Source organism: Camelus bactrianus, chromosome 20, assembly GCF_048773025.1.
Source record: "Camelus bactrianus isolate YW-2024 breed Bactrian camel chromosome 20, ASM4877302v1, whole genome shotgun sequence".
Lineage (NCBI taxonomy): Eukaryota > Metazoa > Chordata > Mammalia > Artiodactyla > Camelidae > Camelus > Camelus bactrianus.
Genome location: NC_133558.1, coordinates 21,048,797 through 21,070,909, shown reverse-complemented (window position 1 = coordinate 21,070,909; position 22,113 = coordinate 21,048,797). Strand labels below are relative to the sequence as shown.

The window sequence follows — 22,113 nt, the reverse complement described above, 5'->3', positions numbered from 1 at the left end:
ACTGGAACGCCAATCAGAGCTCGGCGGTCTGGGGCGGGAGGAACACAGCCCAACCCTCCTGCTTTCACTGTGCTGGGTTATTATCGGCTCTCCCCTGAGGAAGCCTGGTCCTTGAGGCCCCTTCGTGCGGTCCCGCGGTGACCTGAGATGTCCAGCCCTCAGTCGCCAACCCAGAGGTTCTCCAGGCTTGTCTGCGCTGTTTCTGCTCCCAGGGCTGTGATCCTGGGACTCCGCTTCGCCCTCCTCCAGTCTCAGCTCCCAGGCTCCGTCCTCCCGCCCGCACGGCGCCCCGGCGTTCGGGTCGCGACGCGGCCACTAAGAAATACCCGGACCGAGCGTCCCGGAGCGGCTGCTGTGCCCCGCCACCTGCACCCACTTCTTGGAACTCTGGACCAGGCTTCTTGTAAACTTCTCGCTCCTCACAGCCCCTGAGCGGCTACTACGCGGCGAATTATTCACCTTCAGGGAGGAAAGGTGTATAAGGTGCGGGAAGGAGAGAGGTGGACGAGAGAAGGCAGAAAGGGGCAGAGATGGAAGAGGGCGGCCGGCAGAAGGGGGAGGGGGAGCGTTAACTGCGTAAGTTTTTCCTCTCAAGGGTAGTTTCTTTTCTCTGGGTCCACCTCCTTTCTCACCTCAGTTCTCCACTCACCTGCTCACCTCTGCAGCAGGGCCCGTGAAAGGAGCAGGAGGGGGATTTCATTATCAGGTTTTCCAGATGCCACAGCATGAAACAGGAACGTAGAACGTTAAATCCACTCCGGCCGACTTGATAAATGCGAGTCTTAACTAACCCTGGGATCTTCTCCATTGGCAGGTGGAAGAGAGCGACGTTATTTGTCCCTGAACAGAATAATGTGAAATCGCAGGTACCATGGATGTGGCAATATGAGGTCCTGAGAATCCCCAGCACTGGTCTCACTCCTAAGTCCACTTCCAAACCTCATCCACAACCCTGAAAGACTGTATGTGTATGTAAGTATAAATACATAAGTATATATGTTAGTGGAATGGAATAAATAATACCTAAATATATAATATAAATGTATATAATATATATCTCATATAATTTATAGTAATATATTAAAATGTATTGTGTGTGTGTGTATATATATATACACACACACACACCCAAATCTCACCCTGTGTGTGTATGTATATATATACACATATATATATGGAATGAAATAGAATACATATATACATACATATATATATGGAATGAAATATATATATATATATATATATATACATATATATATATGGAATGAAATAGAATACAGTGGAATAGAAAATACCAGCCTGCACTACGGTGGTGAGGGTAACTATAGTTTCATGAACTGTCTCAGTGAAGTATATTTGTGTTTCTGTGTATTAGTAGGTATATATGTATATATAATTAAAAAAATTTTTGAAAAGCACTGATCCCTCTCCCTGAACTGAACTCCTGGTGCCCTTGCTCCCAAAGTAACCCAGACGTTTTCTCCTTTTGAGCTCCCCCGCCACCCTTAGACTCATCTAGAAGGAGGCCCGAGCCAAACAGTGGCCTTCCTTTAGGAAATGGCAAGTGATGGAAAGGGGCCTTGCTTTTTCTTCCTGAAAATAACTGCTGGTTGGGGATTCCATACTGTGATCAACTCATCATTTTTCAGTTACATCAAATCCTTTATTTTAATAATCATGTACAGAAAAAATTGAATTGATTGTTGAATATCCTCCCACAGAAGAAACTTAAGCCTTAGTTAAGTTTACACCAGCAAGTGATTACACCAGCAAGTTGTACCAAACACTTAAGGAAAAAACAATTCTAATCCTACAGAAGTTCTTAGAGAATGTAAAAAAAAAGGATATATCCCCTACTCATTTTAGGAGGCTTGTGTAACCTTTATACTAATAACTTGACAAAGATAGTATAAGAAAGGAAAATTATAAGTCAGTCTCATCCTTGATACAAAAATCCTAAACACTGTTCAGATGGACTTTCACACAGGGAAGATAAATCTCACACTCAAATAAAAAGAGAAATCATTAACTTCTTGGGAAAGCAGGAGACTGTATAGTACCACTTTCCTTCTAAGGAAAAGAAAGGAGAAAATGTATATATCTGGAAGAGAAAAAAAAATCACACAGCTTCCCTGTTTCTTTTTTTAAAAAATTAAAAAAAATTTTTATTGAAGTGTAGTTAATTTACAATGTTAGTTTTAGCAAAGCAATTCAGTTACACATATACATATGTTTATTTTTTCAGATTCTTTTCCATTATAGCTTATTATAAGAAATTGAATATAGTTCCCTGTGCTATACAGTGGGTCCTTGTTGTTTATCTATTTTATATATAGTCATGTGTATCTGTTAATCCCAAACTCATAATTAAAAAAAAAACAAAACCCCTTGGGGTGATGGGTTGTGGATCTCTTACTGAGGATGAGCAACCTATTGAAACCTGTGTTCTGCACCGTGCACTTAAATCTGGGCCAGGTTATTCTCAACTCTCTTCATGGAGATTCTCTCCTTCTCAGCCTCATTTCTCACAAAGAATCACTCACTTTGAATCAGGTGAAATTATAATGCAACCACCTTAGAAAAGTGAATGATAGAATGTGTGCTGGAATTAGTTGTTTTTCTTCTACTCCAGTGGTTCTCAAAATGTGGTCTCTGGACCAGCAGCTTCAACATCACCTAGAAATGCATTAAAAATGCAGATTCTTAGGTCTGAACCCAGACCTTCTGAATCAGAAACTCTGGCCATGGGACCCAGGAATCTGCATTTTTAACATGCCCTCCAAGGGATTCTGATGCACTCAAGTTTGGGACTGCCTGCTTGGATTCAACTATTGTACACTCACAGATAAGACTCCATCTGGACCCATACCAGTGACAACTGGAAAAAACCTTTAGAAAAAAATCAACAGCAAAATAAAATCCCATAGTTTTCTTCCTTTCTAATAGCTCTGGGTTTTCAGTACAAATAATTCTTTAATGACAAAGTTTTGAGGTAGCTGGGAAAGATCAGAGGCAGGCAGGCTCCCACTGATGTCCAAATAAAGACTTGTCTTACCTGGTTTTTTAGGATTAAAAACATTTAAAAAATTGTGGGCTCATTTTTAGGCTCAGCACGGAATCACCCTCCTTATGGTTCCATTCTCTCCTTGGTTCAGTCGTTTAACAGTCTCTCACTGTTTGCCTAGTTAAAAGCCCAGTAGAGCCATTTTATTCTCTGAGTATGAGAAGACAGAAATGCCAATGATTCTTTTTCTGGTTTGACAGAAAAAATTCACAAGTAATTTTGGCTTCCTGCAGATGGAGATGTTAACAATATTATCACTAGAGCACTACATTATTAAGAAAGATGAGTGGTCAGAATTACAAATGTTTTACAGGTTAAGGGGTATTTTATCCAGTCTTGTCCAGAGTCTTTGAGGTCTCGGGATTTGACAAGTTATCCTTGTTAGATATATCATTTACAAAGACAGATTTTTGTTAAAAGATTTGTTCATTGTTCTCCCCAGGTCATGGACAGAAAAGAACGTCTTTTTTTTTTTCTTTCTTATCTTAGAATTTTGTCACCTGCCTCTCAAGGCTAAGAATTGAAATACCATCATTGGCATTGAGTTAAAAAGTGGGCTGACCCCTTGAGAGAGTCAAATTTATTTGTGCCGTCTTCAATTTGTTTGCTCAATGTCTTGTAGTTTTCAGTGCATTGTTTTCTTTCACCTCCTTGGTTAGATTTATTCCTAGGTACTTTTTTGTTTTTGATGCAATTGTAAATATGACTGTTTTTTAAAATTTTGCTTTCTGATTGTTTGTTATTAGTGTTTAGAAATGTAACAGATTTCTATATACTAATTTTGTATCTTCACTGAATTAATTTATCAGTTCTAATGGTCTTTAGGTGAAGTCTTTCGGGTGTTCTATACGTAGTATAATGTCATCTGCAAATAGTGACAGTTTTACTTCCTCCTTTTCAGTTTGGAAGCCTTTTATTTCCTTTTCTTGACTAATAGCTCTAGCTAGAACTTCCAGCTAGATTGAATAAAAGTGGTGAGAGTAGGCATCCTTGTCTTGTTCTTGATCTCAGAGGAAATGCTTTCAGCTTTTCACCATATGAGCTATGGGTTTGTCATTTGTGGCCTTTATCACGTCGAGTTATGTTCTATCTATACACACTTTGTTGAAAGCTTTTGTCATAAATGGATGTTGAGTTTTGTCAGATGCTTTTCCTGCATCTATTGAGATGATCATATGACTTTTATCCCTCTTTTGGTCAATGTGGTGTATCACATTGTTTGATTTACAGATGTTAAACCATCCTTGCATCCTGGAACAAATCCCACTTGATTCATCCCTAAACACATCCCTTTAATGTATTTTTGAATTCAGTTTGCTAATATTTTGTTGAAGATTTTTGCATCCATGTTCATCAGGGATATTGCCCTGTAATTTTATTTTCTTTGTGGTGTCTTTGTCTGGTTTTGGTACCATGATGATGCTGGCCTCATAACATGATTTTGGGAGTGTTCTTTCCTCTTCAGTTTTTTTAGGAATAATTTGAGAAAGATACGTAATAACTCTTCTTTAAATGTTTCATAGAATTTACCAGTAAAGCCATCTGGACCTGAACTTTTTTTTTTTTTAACTCCATAAACAATTTCATTGCTAGTAACTGATCTATTCAGATTTTCTATTTCTTCATGATTCAGTCTTGGAAGATTGTATGTTTCTAGGAGTTTATCCATTTCTTCCATGTTGTCTAATTTATTGGCATATAAATGTTCATAATGTTCTCTTGGGTACCTTTATATTTCTGTGGTGCCAGTTGTAATTTCTCCACCTTTCTTATTTATTTGGGCCCTCTCTGATTTTTCCTTGAGTCTGGCTAAGTGTTTGTTGATTTTGTTTATCTTTTCAAAGAACCAATTCTTAGTTTCATTAATCTTTTCTATTGTTTTTAAAATCTCTATTTCATTTATTTCTGCTCTGAACTTTATTATTTCCCTTCCTATACTAACTTTGGGCTTTACTTGTTCTTCTTTTTCTGATTCCTTTAGGTGTAACAGTAGGTTGCTTATTTGTGATTTTTCTTGTTTTTTTGGGTTAGACCTGTATCACTATGAACATCCCCCTTAGAACTACTTTTTCTGTGTCCCACAGATTTTGGATAGTTGTGTTTCTGTTCTCATTTGTCTCAAGGTATTTTTGACTTCTTCGATTTCTTCATTGACCCATTGGTTGTTTAGTAGCATGTTGTTTAGTCTCTGTGTGTGTGTGTGTGTGTGTGTGTGTGTGTGTTTTGCAGTTTTTCCCTTGTAATTGATTACTAGTTTTATACTGTTGTCCAAAATGATTTCAACCTTCTTAAATTTATTGAGATTTGTTTTGTCACCTAACATGTGATCTATTCTGGAGAATGTTCCATGTGCACTTGAAAAGAATGTGTGTTTAGCTGCTTTTGGAGGGAATGGGCAAAGCAACTGGGCAGACATAAGGGTCATTGACGCAGACGGGTCAGGCATGTTGGTGATTAGGTAAGGATGCTGCAGCCCACTTGCAGTTGTTCCTCCTTCAGAATACACATCCTCTTTTTATCCAGGGAGACTTTAGGAGAGGAATGTGTGCAGATCCAGTGTATATTACTGCAATTTTACTTCACCTAAGGAACAGGAATGTATGTCTTTATTACCGGTGTGTGTATCTCTTCTCAAGTTTCCATCATTCCAACATAATGCACCCCAATCATTCAATCCCGGTAGAAGTACATTTCAGGCCAGTTTTCAGAAAAGCAGGTTATAGGAGAACATAACCAGAAAAGCATTGTTCAAAAGAGCATATACCTATTTTCTGGTGTTCATGAAGCAGTTAAACCTTAGACTGAACTAGTTAATAAATATTTGTAGCTACAGCTTTTGGTTCTCAGCTTAAGGAATATTTCCTTTTGCCCCTCAGTCTTAGACTAATATTGATTGTGATTCTCTACAACCACCTGAAATTCATTCATTAAAAAGTCTTTTTTCTTATTGTTACAAAATTCCACAGCACATACCTGATATCTTGTTATAAAATATCTTGTAGAAGAGTGGAGGGTAAAAGGTCTCCCTTGTCACTTCCTCCTTCCCATTTAACTGCTTCCCAAAGGTGCACCGTGGCATCTATCCTGCTAGGACATTTCCTGTGCGTTTACATATTCAGGTGTAAGGCAGCAAAAATTCTCTGACAACTAGGATTGTTTTGTCTTTCTGCTCTAAAGACAGATAAGGCATTTCCCCTTCATGCCTTGGGTGAACACAGCAAAGCTATGAAGATCAAAAGGTTAAGCTCTTGAATTTAAAATTTACCTTTGGAAACCATGGTAGAAGCAAGATGAACAGAAGGCCTCGATTAGTAAATATCTGAAGTCAATGCTTGTGCTGTAAGTGACAGATTTGGGAAGGACTCTGGATGACGTTAGACCCAGTTTTCTTGCCTGGAGTTGATAAAGAATCCATGGGTGGAGGAGACAGAGTGTCAGGGACTGCTCTGGAGGCCTTGATCCCTGTAATCCTTTTAAACTATGTCCCAGATGTTTTTGTTTTAGTTTAAATAACTTGAATTTAAAAAACTGATCTACTAAGTTAGGGGACAAAAAAGGACACAGTGTATTTGGTTGTGCTATCCTTGATATAGGACCCATTTGGTTTCTGTTGCTGAAGCCCACAAACTCCACAGCTGAAACTTTTGATCTCATTTTATGGTTTGAAATCAACTTTATTGAGATGTGATTTACATAAAACCAATGGAAACATTTAAAATATTCAGTTTGATGAGTTTTGGCAAAGGTATATATACACTATGTAACCACCACCCCAATTGATACATAGAACATTTTTCTTATCTCAAAGGGTCTCCTTTTGCCCTTTTTTCAGTCAGTCCTCCTACCTTTTTGCATTCCCCTCTCTAAACACTTGCTAATTTGATGTCTAACACCGTAAATTGATTTTGAAAAAAAAAAGAATATTTTCCTCATCCTCAGACTCATTTTCTGGGAAGCAAACCTAAATGTAAATGTATACATTTAATCTAATTAAATAATCATAGGACATGCTTTTATTTTTTTTAAAGTATTGGCTCTTGTAAACTTTAGACAATGCTGTAAATCATTTAACTTGGTTACTCCACTTACTCTCTTGGTAAAAATTTAAAATTTCTCCTCTGGAAAGCTAAGATCAATAGTGATTATGTTCAACTATGAAGTTTCAACCTAAATGATTTTATAACTTTGGACTAATTTAAATTGAGTGAATTAGTAGGTGAATTTTGAATACCGGCAAAATTCTTAAAAGAAAAAAATAATTCATAGAAACAAAGAAAAAAATTCTGAACTACCAAGCAGTTTTATGTATATACTTTTGTCCATACTTATTTTTTACAAAACTCAATTTAAGTGGTAAACTTAATGTGGTACACACATTAGTGTATTGAACGAATAAGATTAAATATATTTTTAAAGCTGAAGTTGAACTTTTAAAACAATATTGTCATCTAACTATACATTTCTGTATATTTTAGACATATATAATGATTAATTAAAATTAATAAGCAAAAAAAGGAGAAGACTTGTTCAAAATTGGTCTTGGAATATTCATTGTGCTCTTGAAGAGAGGTAGAAAAGGGTTTTTTTCCCCTTGAGTGTAATCAGCTCAGCCAGCAGCAATTTCTTATCAGAATACTCTTACTTAATATCTGGATAAATTTGAGTGCTTTCTGCTGACATTGTCATGTTCTTAAATCATTTTAAAAGCAAATAACCAAAACTGTTTGAATTATGAGAGACCAAAAGCTTCTTGTAATTATTATGGTACCTTCTTCATATGTATTTAAAAATGGTTTATTGTCACTCTGGTTATTGGGACGGCGAAAGCTGTAACAATTGCTCACTCTCAAGTACCTGTCCACTTATATTAATTAAGTGGTCAGTTTCCTCTGGAAATTCTTTTTTGTTGCCTTTGTGAAGCCTAAACTCTGAATTGAAAATATGAAAGCTGTCAAGCTATCTTTTACTTAAAAAAGAAAAAAACCAAAAAAACCCCAAAACCTTTTCCCATTAGGTAGCAACAACTACCCATTTGACCACTAGGTAGCGCCAAAGGCTTAATCTTTCATCATAAAATTAAGGTGGCCAGAAGTAATTAGGTACATTTGGCATGCTTCGTATACTTTAAATTAATTCTGTGCTATCAAAAGAGTTACTCTATGTATCGAATCCACAATGCGGAGAAAGCTGACAAAAAAAAAAAAAAAAAAAAAAACAGGAGCTCAACCTTTCCTTAATGAATCTTGTCCAAGTAAAAATATTGTTAATGTGTGTTTTAATGACTATGTTTCAGAAAGGGTAAAAGCATATTCTTGTTCATATTCCAAGCCTGGCATGGTGATTTGAATTTATTTATTTTAGAGGAGATTTTGTTTCTGGGTTTAAAATACCCTTGTCAAATGGCAGGAATTCTAATCTGCACTTTTCAGACTGGATTAGAAGTCCTGGAGAGTTGCCAGTGCTCCTCACCGTCTAGAGTGTGTACTTACCTTCAGAGTAAGGGGTAGTCAGTCTTAGTGAAATTGTGAGCTCTCTAGATTCTAATCCTTCTATTCTGATATTGTCGGTTACTGTGATAAATTAAACAGTGCCATCGGTCTTGTTACAAACCGATGTTTTCTCATGCTTGCCTGAAACTCTCTGCTATAAGCTGTCATCGAAAATTAGATCTTCTGAGAGAAATAACAGAAAAGGACAATTTCAGAGGCCCCGTGGAAATGACTATCAGGTTTTCTTGATTCTTGGATTGCAGAGAGTAGAGTTATGAGAACAAACTTACCAGTTTAAGCTGACATTGCCACCTCTTGACACTTGTCAAACTGTACCAGGGGACTTAAAAATTGGCATTTATAGGGCTGTTTCAGTACAGGAGCAGATGAAATCATTAATGTAGTCTACCGGCCGCAGATGAATGGAACAAGTAATAAGACTGAATCAAACTCTTAACCAATATGTAATCATAGTGATTTAATTATAGTTGTTTTAGGATATTATTTTAAATGTTCCATTTTCTGATGAGCATATGAGCAAACCAGTTTACTTTCTTATCTAGCTATAATCCTCAACTTTAGCCTATGCTTGTGGAAACTGAAACCAAATGTTTTTTTGAATGGTGTCTTGTTCCAATAGAACCTCAGAATTCAGGAAAAAATATCCTATGGTAATTCTTAATACAGACTACAGAGTATAAAAACTCAAGAAAAATTAAATGTGGTGACCCTATTAATTGGAATTTTGACCCGGGCTTTTATAATTTTTAAGTTTAGAAAAATCTCAGCTATCCTTTGTTAAAGGACATGGAGTCAAATCTTGTGAGTACCACACCTCTATAGACGATGACATATTTTTGTAGACAGCATCACTGGTGGAATATATGATTCTATAGAAATATATATATATATATATATATATATAAATAATATGGATTCCATAGGAATATATGATTCTAATGAATACCTGGTGTGTAGTTCTTCCCTGCAAACACTATGTGGAGTACTTTTATGGGTTGCTTTATGTTTTTATGACAACGTAGTGATATGCAGTGGTTCATATCCCCAAATTTGGAATCCTGAGCATGCCAGAGATGTCACATTTAAAGGAACATCTCATTTAATTGGGTATGACAAGTCACTAATAAGAGGAAAGACTGCAGTTTGTATTCGGAAACAAAGTCTGCAAAACCCTCTTAGCACACCGGCTCTAGTTTACTAAGTCCCCATCTGACAGGTGGGAAGGGATGTTAACTTCTGACAAGCCAGGATCACTGTGAACTTCAGGTATCTCAGAGAAAATGGGATTTCATCCACAGTTAAAAGCTCTATAAGCAGAGCTTTGAGAACATGGGTTGGGGAAGGGTTCTTGGAATCAGTGAACTGATGAGTGGTAATAAAATTATTTTTGGTTATCACAGGAGTAATTAAAACTATGACCTTATGGGCTAAAGCATTTCAGAAGATGTGAACTCTCTAGTCTTAATATCATAAGATATTTGTTTTGTTAACTACACAAGGAGCTTCACGTCTTTATCCTAAAACAGGCCAAACAAAAGAGCTTGTCAAATGAAAGATACTGAGTTAGAATGTTTCTGGAAAATCTTATTTGGTTAATCCTGTACCTTGGGGGTAGAAATTGTGCAGGAAAAATGTTCCAAAAGTTGGGAATAAGGAAAAACTTTGCTTTCTTGATTATTTAACATCATACTTGAACATTTTCTCATAATCCTGCCTGATCAAAATTCGAGTGTTTTAGGAGTTGTAACTTGATTAAAAAGAACTCTGCTGGCCCTGTACTATTAGAGGTTAATCTGTAGAAAGCTGATAAGGAATGTTGGCTTTGCTTTTACTCTGGTAAAGAAGATAACTCCAAGGTTATGGTTTTATTGCTTTGTAGTGCATTAACCATTCTGTATCTCTAACACCGCAATTTTTTCTGACTATGTAAATCTTTGTTTTGCAAATACTCTTTGAATCCAGTCTCTGGTAGTCTTCCTGATTCCTCATTCATGAGTTTGGTAACACTTGGAAAAGTCTAACAAATACATTTCTCTCAGAATTAGGCTTTTGGAGTGGAAATGCTGGAACAACATATGAGAGGCTCATTATAAACAGATAAAACACACTCCCCAGAACAAGTCTGATAAGCCACTTCACTGTTGCTTCTAGGTGTTGCTCTTTGCTCTGTCGTTGGGGGCGGGACTTCACTGCACTCATCACTGAAGACACTTCTAAGCCACTTCCGTTGCAGGAACTTCACCTTTTTTTTTTTTTTTAAACCACTGCTTCTTCTAAAGCCAATTGCTTTTTCTGTCACCTTTGCCAGTGAAATGAACACAGGGTGGATCCCCATTACCTTCCGTTGCTCAGTTTTGAAGTCTCAGGTGCATGAATTTGATTGGTGGGACTTAGGTCCCGTACTGGTGCCCTAGTGTCAAAGCGGGCTGGGGGGAGCGGGTTTTCTAAATTGTATTGTGGGGAGGCAGGACTAATAAGGTAGGGAAAATTTTTTACAGTATTCTTAAGGTTCGAATCTGATGGGACACATAACCAGACTCCTTACATGAAATGTGAGGTGCTGTGTGGAGTGGCTGCCGTGAGTAAGGGCTTTGGTTCATGGGCTACACCAGTGGCTGTATTTTTTAAAATTGAAATATAGTCAGTTACAATGTGTCAGTTTCTGGTGTACAGCATAATGTTTCAGTACATATGCATACACATATTTGTTTTCACATTCTTATATCAGTGGTTCTTAAAGTCCTGTTAACCCATGGACTCACAAGAAATAATAACATGACTGTTTTTGTTTTAAGCCACAAAGTTTAGGGGTGGTTTGCTCCACAACAATAGAAAACTAAAACAAATATTGTGTATTTTTGCATGTGTCTGGCTTCTTCCCTCAGTATTATTTCTATGAGATTTATCCATGTTGTTGCATCAGTAATTCATTAATATGTTTTACTTATACAGTATTCTAATGTATCAATATACTACATTTTATTTATCTCTTTACTGTTGAGGGACTGTTTTGGTAAGCCATTTGAGAAAATTTTTGGACATTATGACACTTTACCTTGAAATAGATTGGCCTGTGTATTTTAAGAACGAGGACATTTCTCAACATGACCATCGTAACATCATCACCTCCAAGATACTTAACATTGACATACTATTATCAAATATACCATCTGTATTCAAATTTCCCCTATTGTCCCAATAATTCCCAATAGTAAATGTTTGTATTTTAAGCTGTTACGTTACAGTGTCATTTGTTACACAGCAATAGGTAACTAATGCAGGGGTATGACACAACAATAGATAACTAATCCAGTTATCTTCTTCCAGCAAAGATGTTTTGGGGGATACGGTGATTTTCGCTTCTCAGATTTCTCTATGTCTGCTCATATGTCCCCATTTCATATCTCAGGGCTCAAATCCATCCCAACCAGTGGCCTTACCTTAGTGGGGTTAAGCAATTAATTGCTCTACAACTTCACAACCTTTATCATCAAACCCTAGGTTTGGCTCCCATCTGTATCTGTGCTGGGTTACAGAAGAAAAGGTATCCTTTAAAACTGCCTAGGATGTTTTTCACTTGATTAGGTGTCACAGAATTCTGTCTACAATGCCACACCAGTTTATATTTCCACAAGCAGAGCAGGAGGCTTCCTTCACCCCTGTTTCCTCACTAACATTTGTCATTATCTAACTGTCTAATGTTTTTCAGTCTATTAGTTATGAATTAATGTATACATTTGTTTTCCTGTGATTATTGTTGACCTTATCTCTTCAAATGCTTGTTACCTTTTTGTTTTTCTCTTCTGTAAAGTCCACGTCTGTGTCCTTGGTGCATTTTTCTTTAGGAGTTGCCACATTTTTGTTGTTGATTTGCAGCAGTTCATTGTATATTCTCAATAATATCCCTGGTTGGTTTTAGACAATGTAAATATCCTCTCTTATTCTGTTACTTGTTTATTAGAGTTGTCCTTTATCTCTGTTTATTAAAAAAAACCTTCAGTTTTGACATAATGAAATAATAAAATATTTCTCAGTATGATTTTGGGGGTTTTATATAAAGAAATCCTTCCCTGTCCCTGGTCACAAAGATAATTTTTATGTTTTGTTTTATTACAGTTAAAGTTTCACATTTTTCTTTTGTGGCTTCACCTCACCTTAGTCTATTGTATGTGCCATTAGATCAGGATCTAGCTTTGTTTTTCTTTTTATATTGAGAGCCATTTTTTTCTAATAATACGTATTAAATATTCCATAATGTCCCCATTATTTTATAGCAGAAACTTTATTCTATATTAGGTTCCTGTATATGTATGAGTTTGTCTCTCAGTGATTTCCATACCTCAGTTTGGAATTCTGCTCCCTTATTAACCTATTAAAAGAAAAACAAAACTGCTGGATTCTTAGCATGTCTTTTTAATAATTATAGTTCCCTAGACTGTCTTAATGTTTCCAAAGACAAGTTTCCCCTTTATATTGTTCTTTCTTAAAGGCTTACTTAGCTATCTAAGGGCCTTTATTCTGTCATATATATTTTAGAGTAAATTTATAAATTTCCTTGAAAAGATCAAATGGAGCTTCAATTAGGATTATATTCAATTTAAAGATTAAATTGGGGGCAACTGGATATCTTTATAAGATTGTGATCCTAGCTGAGAATGCAAAATGACTCTGCATTATTTCAAATCATATTCAATGACTTTTTTAGAATTTTACATTTTCTACAATTTCTTAATTAAGTTAATCAGTAGATACTTTATCGTTTTTTGGCTTTTGTACATGATTTCTGATTTTTTATTGGTTTTTCTGGTGTAGGGAAATGCTATGCATTTTTGTAAGTTGTTCTTATGGCTAAAAATCTTGAAAAAGTCTTTTGTTATTTTAGTAATTTGCTGCTTCTGTTGTTTATCATTTCTAAGTAAATGATCCTATGATCTGAAAATAATAGTTTTATCCAGTCCTCTCATTCCTCTTTCTTCCTTACGCATTAGCCTGGATTCAGAGCTAGCAATTATAGTGAGCTTTCTTGTCTTGGACACCTAAAACTTTTCCTTATGTATACTGCTTGTTATAGATTTTTAAGAATATAACCTTTACCAAGATAAGAAAAGTCTTATTTGATTCCTGGTTCCTTAACTGTTTTTCAAAAATCATAAATGTATATTTAACTATATAAAATGCCTCTTCTTAATTGATTGAGAAAAGCAGATGATTTTTCCTCTTTAGTCTATGAGTATGGTGAATTATAATAGTGTATTTTGTTATATTGAAGCATCCTTGCTTCTAAGAATTTCCCATATGCTCTTGGTGAATTATAATTTTAATACCATGAAATTCAATTCATAAAATAATAATTTATTTTTTCCCACTATGTTCAAGGTGAAATGGGCCTATTATTTTCTTTCCTTGAATTTCCTATACATCAGTTTGGAATCAAGATTATGCTGTCCTGATAAAATTAGCTGAGCAGCTTTTAATCTTTTAATCTATTCTGGAATAAAATACCTACCATAAGAGTTGCATGTCCCTTGAATGTTTGCTGGAACTCACCTGCAGAACTATCTGGGCAGTTAAAAAAATTAATTTTACCAGAAGCCATTGGCAACTTTTTCCATTTCTTCATATTTACTGGTATAGTCAAGTTTTCTATTTCTCCTTGTGCTACTTTTGGTAGATTAAATTTTTCTACGAATTTGCCTATCTCTACCTAGGTTTTCAAATCCATTAGCGTATACTTACTCATAATACCCTTTATTATGTCTCATATCTCTGTTGTATCTGTAGCTATCCCCCTTTTTTTCATTCTGTATCTTGTTTATTCACTTTTCCTTCCCTTTATTCATGATCAGTCTTGCTTTAAGTCTGAACATCTTACAAAATTTTTTTTTAAGAAGCAGCTTTTGGTTTTGTGAATCGTCACTACGTAAGTTTCTGTTCTCTATTAAATTGCTTTCTCTTCTTATCTTTGTAATTTCCTAACTTCTTGTTTCTTTAGGTTTGCTCAAATGCTCTTTTTTACAAATTTTTAGGAGAATTTTAAAGTCATTTATTTTTAACTTCTTTGCCCTAATAAATGTATTTGAAGCTGTAAAATTCTGAATAGTATTCTGCCCTACAAAATTTGCTGTTTATCACTTTTATTACCTAGTTCTAAATGAGTAAATTTCCTTTATGACTACCTTTTAAATCCATGTTATTTATCAACATTTTCTTAGTTTGCAAGCCATGAGAATTTTAGGTGTCCTTTTGTTTTCAAGTTCTAATCTAATACAGTATGGCTGCAAAATGTAGTTTCAAAGATATTACATTTTTGGAGTTTGATAGAGCATTCTTTATGGCATAATGCATATTCCATTTCAGTAAATGTCCTGTGTGACTTGAAAAATTATATATATATACACACACGTTTGTATATTGTTGTTTTTGAACGATTCATTTTTAAATGAATCTTTTGCATCTTGTACCTGATTTCATCTCCTGTTTTGCTTTTACTACCCTGTAGCTCAGAGCCAGTTGTTCTTTTATCCATCTATAGCTGGCTGATAAACACGTGTCCTGTTAAACTGGCTCTCCAGGGGGAAAAAACCAAAAAGTTCTGACATTGCTGGTTTCTGTAGTATTAATACTCCCACAATGGTCAATGTCAAGCGACCCCTGCCGTTCACAATTCCTGACTATTTTACAATCTGTTCTTGTTAGGCTGTTCAGGACAGGTCCAGTGCATCACTTTTCTTTTTTAAAAAAAGATATTCATGTTGTATATTAGTTTTACCCCTTGGCTTCACTTATTTCTTAACTTCATTTTGTCTTTGCTCTAATTTCTTCTTCCCCTCCTATTCCTCCTCCTTCTTTTTAAATTGTGTCTGTCCCATACGCTGCTACAACCTTTTTTGGAACGAGGGGCATAAGGACACAATTGTTTGGCCAATAAAGAAAAAGATGGCCACCTACTTTCAAAAGGTTTAAATCTTAATTCGGTCCTCACAGCCTTTGCTGCGCGGTTTTGGGTGAGCCGCGCAACTGTGCGGCTCAGGGGTGTTCACACCTAGAGTTAGGGGGGCCCCTTCTCCAGGGCTCTCGTCTGGGAGAGTCCCCTTCACGCTCCTGCCCACAAGGGCTCCTTCTCTCAGTGCCTCTGGCCAGAATGATGGTGTTTTCCTGGGAGACTCAGCTCGGCAGTGCAGCTCTGCCACCGAGGCCTGACTTCAGGGCAGAACCACAAGAGGAAAAAAAATTGAACCCACCCTCCCCCCAGAGCATTGCCTTTCCAAGTTTTGACTCCCTGCACTCTCTACCTGCTTTTGTTTATTTTTCAGAGTCATTTAGTACTTTCTTTTGTCTACTTTGCAGAGTTTCTAGTTGTGATCAGCAGGAGAGATAAGCTCTTAATCTATTACATATAACTTCAAAGTAAATTAAATAGCATGTCTAGAAAGAACTGAAGGTGCTAGTAATTGTAGGTTATTTTTCTCCAAACCAAATACACACTCCCAAGGACATGGGAGTGTTTTAAGGTACTTTGAATTTGTATGTTTGGCCTGAAATCTAGAAAGAAAAGCAGACAGAAACTTCCTGGGTAGCCTACTAGTATTTCTGTTAAATATACCTCTAACTGCTCACTTGTGAGCAAAATGGCATTGAATGTCAAAGCTGTAAACCACCGTAGAAGTCACTCAGCCCTTTTTTTGACAGAAGAGAAAATGAGGGCTCTGAGAAGGGGAATGTGTCCTGTCACTCAGGAAGAGCACGGCAGAGACAAGACTGGAGCTCGCGTGTTTGATACAATTACTCAGGCATCTAGCAACAACTTCCTACGTGCCAAATAATGGACTGGACTAAAAATACTGCAGATTTCAAAGAGCAGCAGATATATGAAGCTTGAGGAAATGGAGAGTTTTATGTAGCGGTAGAGGAAGGGCATATGGTAAACAAAATCCTGCATCTCAGCTTTTGAACTTGCCTTGACTTAATCCTTCTAAGCCTCCATCTCTCCTTACATGGAAGAAATAGTAGTACCTACATAAGGTTTTTGGTTTGGGTTCTAAGAGGTAAAGTTTGAAAGCATTTAGCTAATGCCTCGTTCAGTAAATGTAGCTTTTTTGGTTATCGCTATTATTCTTTGAAAGTCACAAGTGCCCCCCGCCCCAATATTTAGTATTTATCATGTATTGGTCTCTAATGTGAGTGAATGCATTATGAAAGGAATTTTTGCATGTGACTTTGCTGGTGCTCTAAGCTGATTCTCATGTGTGTAGCTGTCTTAGCTACCTATCAGTCTTAGCCTTGAAGGAATGAATCCCAGCTTTTCACTTGCAGCTTCATCCCTTGGGCACCAGAATGGGAATTTGTATTGTTTCTAATGTTTCAGAATCCCTCAGAACATGATGTACAGGGCTCTTCCTGTTCTAGTATACTCCCTCCCATCCTCACTCTTACCTGTGGGAAAGATGTTTAGATCGGGGGACAAAAGAATAAAAAGGGTGTGCTAACATCTGGGAGGGAAGCCCCCTTCCCCAGCGTCATCTCCCTGAGCACCCATGGACCATACCAGGTTCTGGCCCCAGAAAGTTTATTACAAAGTAAACAAGGGAAGTCTGAGGAAGATTCACTCGTCATAGAATTTCGGCAGCTCATTGCCCAAGATCACTCGATGGTCCACACCAGCAGCTGTAATGGTGACCAGGTAGATGACACCCCCACTAGAGCCATCCCGGTTCATGGCCAGAGCAATAGCTGCAGAGGGTTTCAAGTTGGAGAGAGGAAGAGAGAATAGCTTAGCTTCAAACATCTTTTCTTTCCCTCCTGTTCATACGCTTACTACCACTTTCAGACTTCAAAACCCATCTCCCAGAGACGCACATTTGGTGGTGTACTGGTAAACAACTCAAAAAAAAAAAAAAAGGTCTTCATATGTAGCATCTCCTGATGTCCATGGTCTCAATCATCCCACCATCATTGATTTCAAGTTATAAATAGATAAACACACAGCTCACAAATCCTTGAATCTTTAACAATTGGCTCTTATGAGCTGGTCCAAGCCAGCTCCCGCACACCACTGGTTCTTGGGGTCACCATATATCTTAGTTTGGTGTGCTCATAACAATCCTGGTTTATGCCGTTTGTCCTGAAGTCCCATCTAGTTTAGCATTTGTCCTGCCCCCTTTCACTCTCCAAAGTGTCCCGGTTTAGACATTTAATTAAATGGTCACCTGTGTGTTCCTCTTCCTGTTCCTCGTGCTCTACTCCCTTCCCATGTTAACCACCGCCGCAGGGACCCTTCCTCTTGCTTTAGTTACCGTTCGTGGTGAAGCGTCTGCACTCCTCAGGGGACATGCCTGGTTTATACGCTGCATCCACATAACCGTAGATATAGGTGCTGCCCGAGCCACCAATGGCAAAGGGCTGTCGAATCAGCATTCCTCCCATGGTTCCGTATACCTGGGGGAGGCATCCTCAGGTCAGACCACAGAAGCATCAGTCCTCTACTTGCCACTGAGACAAGCAGGTGGTCTCCACACTCTGCAGCTGAGCCCCAGCACCTCATACACTTATCCACTGAGGCTGTACTATGATTTTGGAGGCCGTGTCTTTGGAACTCATTGCTGGAATGACATATGACCTCCATGTCCCTCTACAGGGAAGTGGGGAACCGCAAGGGAGGGAGGACATTGGGAGACACCCACCTGGCCCCCTTCACGTTGGTCCCAGCCAGCTACCATGAGATGTGCGGACAGGTCCTCCCGGTATTTATAGGTGATATTCCTTACCACGTTTGCAGCAGCCAGAACAAGTGGAGGTTCTTCCAGTTCCATCCTAAAGGAAGTGTCAGGAAGAGGTGTCAGCATAATTTCCTGCAGTTCCACTCTCTTGCGCCATTACCATGATCCCTGCCAAGTGACACCTGAAACCTAGAGCTGCAATAATTCAAACTCCAGCTCCACTCTCACGTGTACAGGGGAACCAGAGTCTCACGTCACCAGCTGGTAAGAAGATTTCAGTTGTTTGCCTCCTTTACTCTGTCCACCACCACTGCCACCCACCCCCACCATGACATAAGTCTCCTGGCCGCAGGCATCTTGCCCATGTGGGTAAAAGCAGATGACCTTGATTTCTCACATCATCACTGCCTGATATTATCGTGGGCCACACTGTCATTTTCTTCCTCATGATTTAGACTCAGATAGTGATTTGCAGTTTTCAAACTGCTTTCACGTATACCATTTGATTCTCAAAAGAACCATCTGGCAAGGTGGGCGGGTACTATTAATTATTGCCACTTTCTAGGTGCAGAAACCAGCTTCGAGAGATTCAAGTGCCAGCTCAAAGCTAATAAAAGCAGGAGCCAAAACAAGAATTTTTCATTTTCCAACTGTAGGGCTCCTGGGATGTGACACTATATAGGGGTTCACCGGTTGGGGGAACTCTAGCCAGGGTGGACTGAGGACCCCAAAGCTTCGTACCCATGGAGCTCCAGCTGGTAGGCGGCCGTGTCAGCTATGGCCTGGGCATCAGCAGCTGAGCCAGAGAGAGCACAGTAGATACGCTGGTGCAGGGGCGACAGCTTGTCAAACACTCGGTTTACCACCGCCTGTCTGTCAAGGAGTCAACAGTCATCAACATTAGATTCGCCAAATTTTTTGATGTTACTCTTTCAGTGTGTCTCAGATTTATTGGACATAAGAACAGCTTCGGAGCACATGAAATTTAATGCCTGGATTAAAGCAGGAAGCAATCATCTCAAACAAATGAAACACTGCAAATAATTATCAAAATTAGACTTATTTTTTGGGCTTAGATTTTTATAGTAAAATAAAAAATACTCAGTGAAGACCAATCTTCCACTTAATAATTTTTCTTTGCTATTAGCAATCTTAAGGAATTTATGTGATCTATGGAACATAAAATGAGTAATATTGATCTAATCCTATGTATTTATTTTGTATGTAAGGAAACTGGCTGGGAGGGAGAAAGACAAAATTAGTTCAGTACTCTATGGATGAGAAACCAGAAATCTACTTGGCAGAACCAACTTTTCTACCTCTAAACATAGATGGAAGGAGGGGCCCTGAAATCTTTATCTCCTAAGCCCTTTTCAGACCCTATTCCCTTATTCCCTGGGACCGGCCACATTCACATTCAGGCCTCAGATTCTCCTCCATGAATTCAGAGATCCAAACACCCACCCAGCATCTTAATAGAGAGGCCTTACTGAAAGTTTAACTCAGTTTCTCCAAAGCTCCAGTTTACCAGTCTCTTCATGAGTGGTTAAGGAAAATGTGCATTTGGGGCCATTAGTTTCCTTCCAAAGGTACACACCGTCACTGGTACTTACCCTGCCGACACCCGGGAATCAGATCCCACCACCACGCCCCCGTCAAACTCTACTGCCATGATGGTTGTCTGCAGAGACACAGAGGACAGAGAGTCAGAGCTGGAAGAGCCTTGATCCTTTCATGTTACAGATGAGGAAACATTCTCAGAGAGAAGTGACTGACTCAAGGTTTTATGGTAATTTAGGCCAGAGCTGACTCCCAGAATTGTCCCCCCCCCTTTATCTTTCCACTTTCTCTATTGTCTCTCCCGGCTGCAAGGGAATGTCAGAGCCTGGCCATGGTATCAGGCAGAAAGAATGGCATCTCTAAGCCCCAACCTGACTAAGTGGTATCCTTTCCACTGTAAAGAGAGAGGTGGGATGAGGCTCTTGGACGTATAAGTGCTCCCTCTGAGTGAAGGGTTCAAGGGGGCACTTCCAAGCACCAGTGAGGCAGCTGCACGGTGAGTTACCTCTGCATGTGCTTGTTGTATGTACAGATGTGCTGCAGACCCCCCAGCGGCAAGTTACTGTGGCCTTGGGAAACAAGCTCAAGCTTTCTTTCTTTTTTTTTTTTTAGCCCAGAATCATCCACCCCCACCTCCTTACTCAGAAGTGAGCTCTTTCAGTTTACTGAACAATGGAAAACATCTTGGGGGTCAGCAGTTAGCAGGACCACGTGTCAAGGAAGGAGGGAAGCAGCAAGAATCATGAGAGATGGCTTAAAATAAAGGTTTCATTTAAGGATTTCTGATCAAGAGGTAAAGAGCTATCTCAGTAGCCAGGGAAAGAGATCTGTACTGAGAGGATTTGAGGAGCTTGAGCTGACTTTTCCAGATCAATAAAAGGAATTAGGGAAAAGAATTAAGGAAGAGTGAAGGAGAAAAAAGCTACACTTTTTACTTCTGTTGAGCTGGAAAGAATCTTAAAGATCCTTGGTTCCAATGAAGAAACTGAGTCATAGAGAAAGCAAGTGACTTGTCCAAGGCCACACAGGACTAAAACCCAGGTCTAACTCCCAGGCTTTGTTTGGACTTCCACTTCTTCCTTCCCACTACTTGTTCGGTGGTGAGGGGAGATTTGGCTTCACTGCTGTACTTCTCACCACTCCCTAAGTTACCCTGGCCTCCAGGGATCTTGGTCTGACTGTTCATTTTGACATACTGATTTGTCATGAACAGCCAGCTAGAGAACAGGGGACACCCCATCCTAGAGGGTGTTCATTTATAACAAAGCTGCCCTGGAGCTATGAGTGGTGGCACTAGTTTGAGAGCGGAAGCCAGCCAGCCTTGGGCTGCTATCTGCCCCAGGTGCCCAACCTGAGCAAAAGTCCCCCGGCAGGCACGTGGAGGTGGGCAGGGAAGACACGGGGAAGGGAGCCTGGCAGCACCTGGGCCAAGCCTTCCTGGGCCGAGCTGGGGAAGGGCACCACCAGCTCACATGGAACCCCCATAATCAGTGCTGAGGCTCTGAGTTACCTAGGGGGTAGTTCATCAGAGGTCTGTGTGATTTGTCCCTCCTCAATCAGTGTCCACAGTTCCCCTCTGTCTAGTGCTGTCCTACTTCACCCAGGGTACCTGTTCCTTCTCTCCGTGCACCTTCTCCAACCCCCTCCCTTGGTTTAACCAGCCCCTCTCTCTAGTCCAGAGTGAAAGCGAAAGCGCCTTAGAGCAGCTTCCCTTTAAGGCTTCTAGCTAAGAGCCAGAGCACCCCTTTCTCCACCAGCCTTGCGGGCCCAGTCCCTTCGTGGACCCCTAGACGATCCCCTTCAGAATAGAGACACCCGTATTCATTTCGGGGTGCACTCACTGGCTGCTACGAGCTATCTCCTCAATCTTGTTAGTCTCCAAATTCACTCCGTGGCGCTTTCAGGGTCCCCCTGTCGCTCCACCTCCTCCACCCCTCTGCTAACCCTCATGCCCAGACTCATTACCCCAGTGTGGACTTCTCCGGCCCGAGGTAAATCCCCGGTGCGTGCTCCGGCCAGCAGCATCCCGGCGCCACGCTCCTCGCTGCCTGGGGCGCTGGTTTCCGACCTGGGACAGCGCGCTGTGCTCTGCCTGCAGCCCCGCCCCTTCGTTACGCCCGCCAGGGGGCGCCTGGGTCCTCTCTGTGAGCCTTGGCACCCGGGCGCTAACCTGTACGGGGCAGATCTGCCCGGAGACAAATGACGGAAGAGCCCCGCCCAGAGGCTGGGGTAAGAAAGTCCTGACAGGGAGATCCGCTAGAGG

At 39.4% G+C, this 22,113-nt stretch overlaps 1 protein-coding gene and 1 long non-coding RNA gene across 2 annotated transcripts; one reads left to right on the top strand and one right to left on the bottom strand.

The window, feature by feature from the left end:
* The first annotated feature begins 49 nt into the window (after nt 1-49).
* On the top strand, nt 50-21,542 carry LOC123615085 (uncharacterized). Its single transcript, XR_006722618.2, has 3 exons — nt 50-483; nt 815-972; nt 20,463-21,542. It is a non-coding gene; the product is annotated as an uncharacterized LOC123615085 (long non-coding RNA).
* On the bottom strand, nt 17,124-22,090 carry PSMB9 (proteasome 20S subunit beta 9). Its single transcript, XM_010949115.3, has 6 exons — nt 21,816-22,090; nt 19,904-19,971; nt 19,032-19,163; nt 18,255-18,384; nt 17,868-18,009; nt 17,124-17,304 (listed from the first exon to the last, which is right to left on the bottom strand). The coding sequence occupies exons 1-6, from the start codon at nt 21,873-21,875 to the stop codon at nt 17,177-17,179; spliced, it is 660 nt and encodes a 219-aa protein (XP_010947417.1). The 5' UTR covers nt 21,876-22,090; the 3' UTR covers nt 17,124-17,176.
* Between the last annotated feature and the right edge of the window lie 23 nt (nt 22,091-22,113).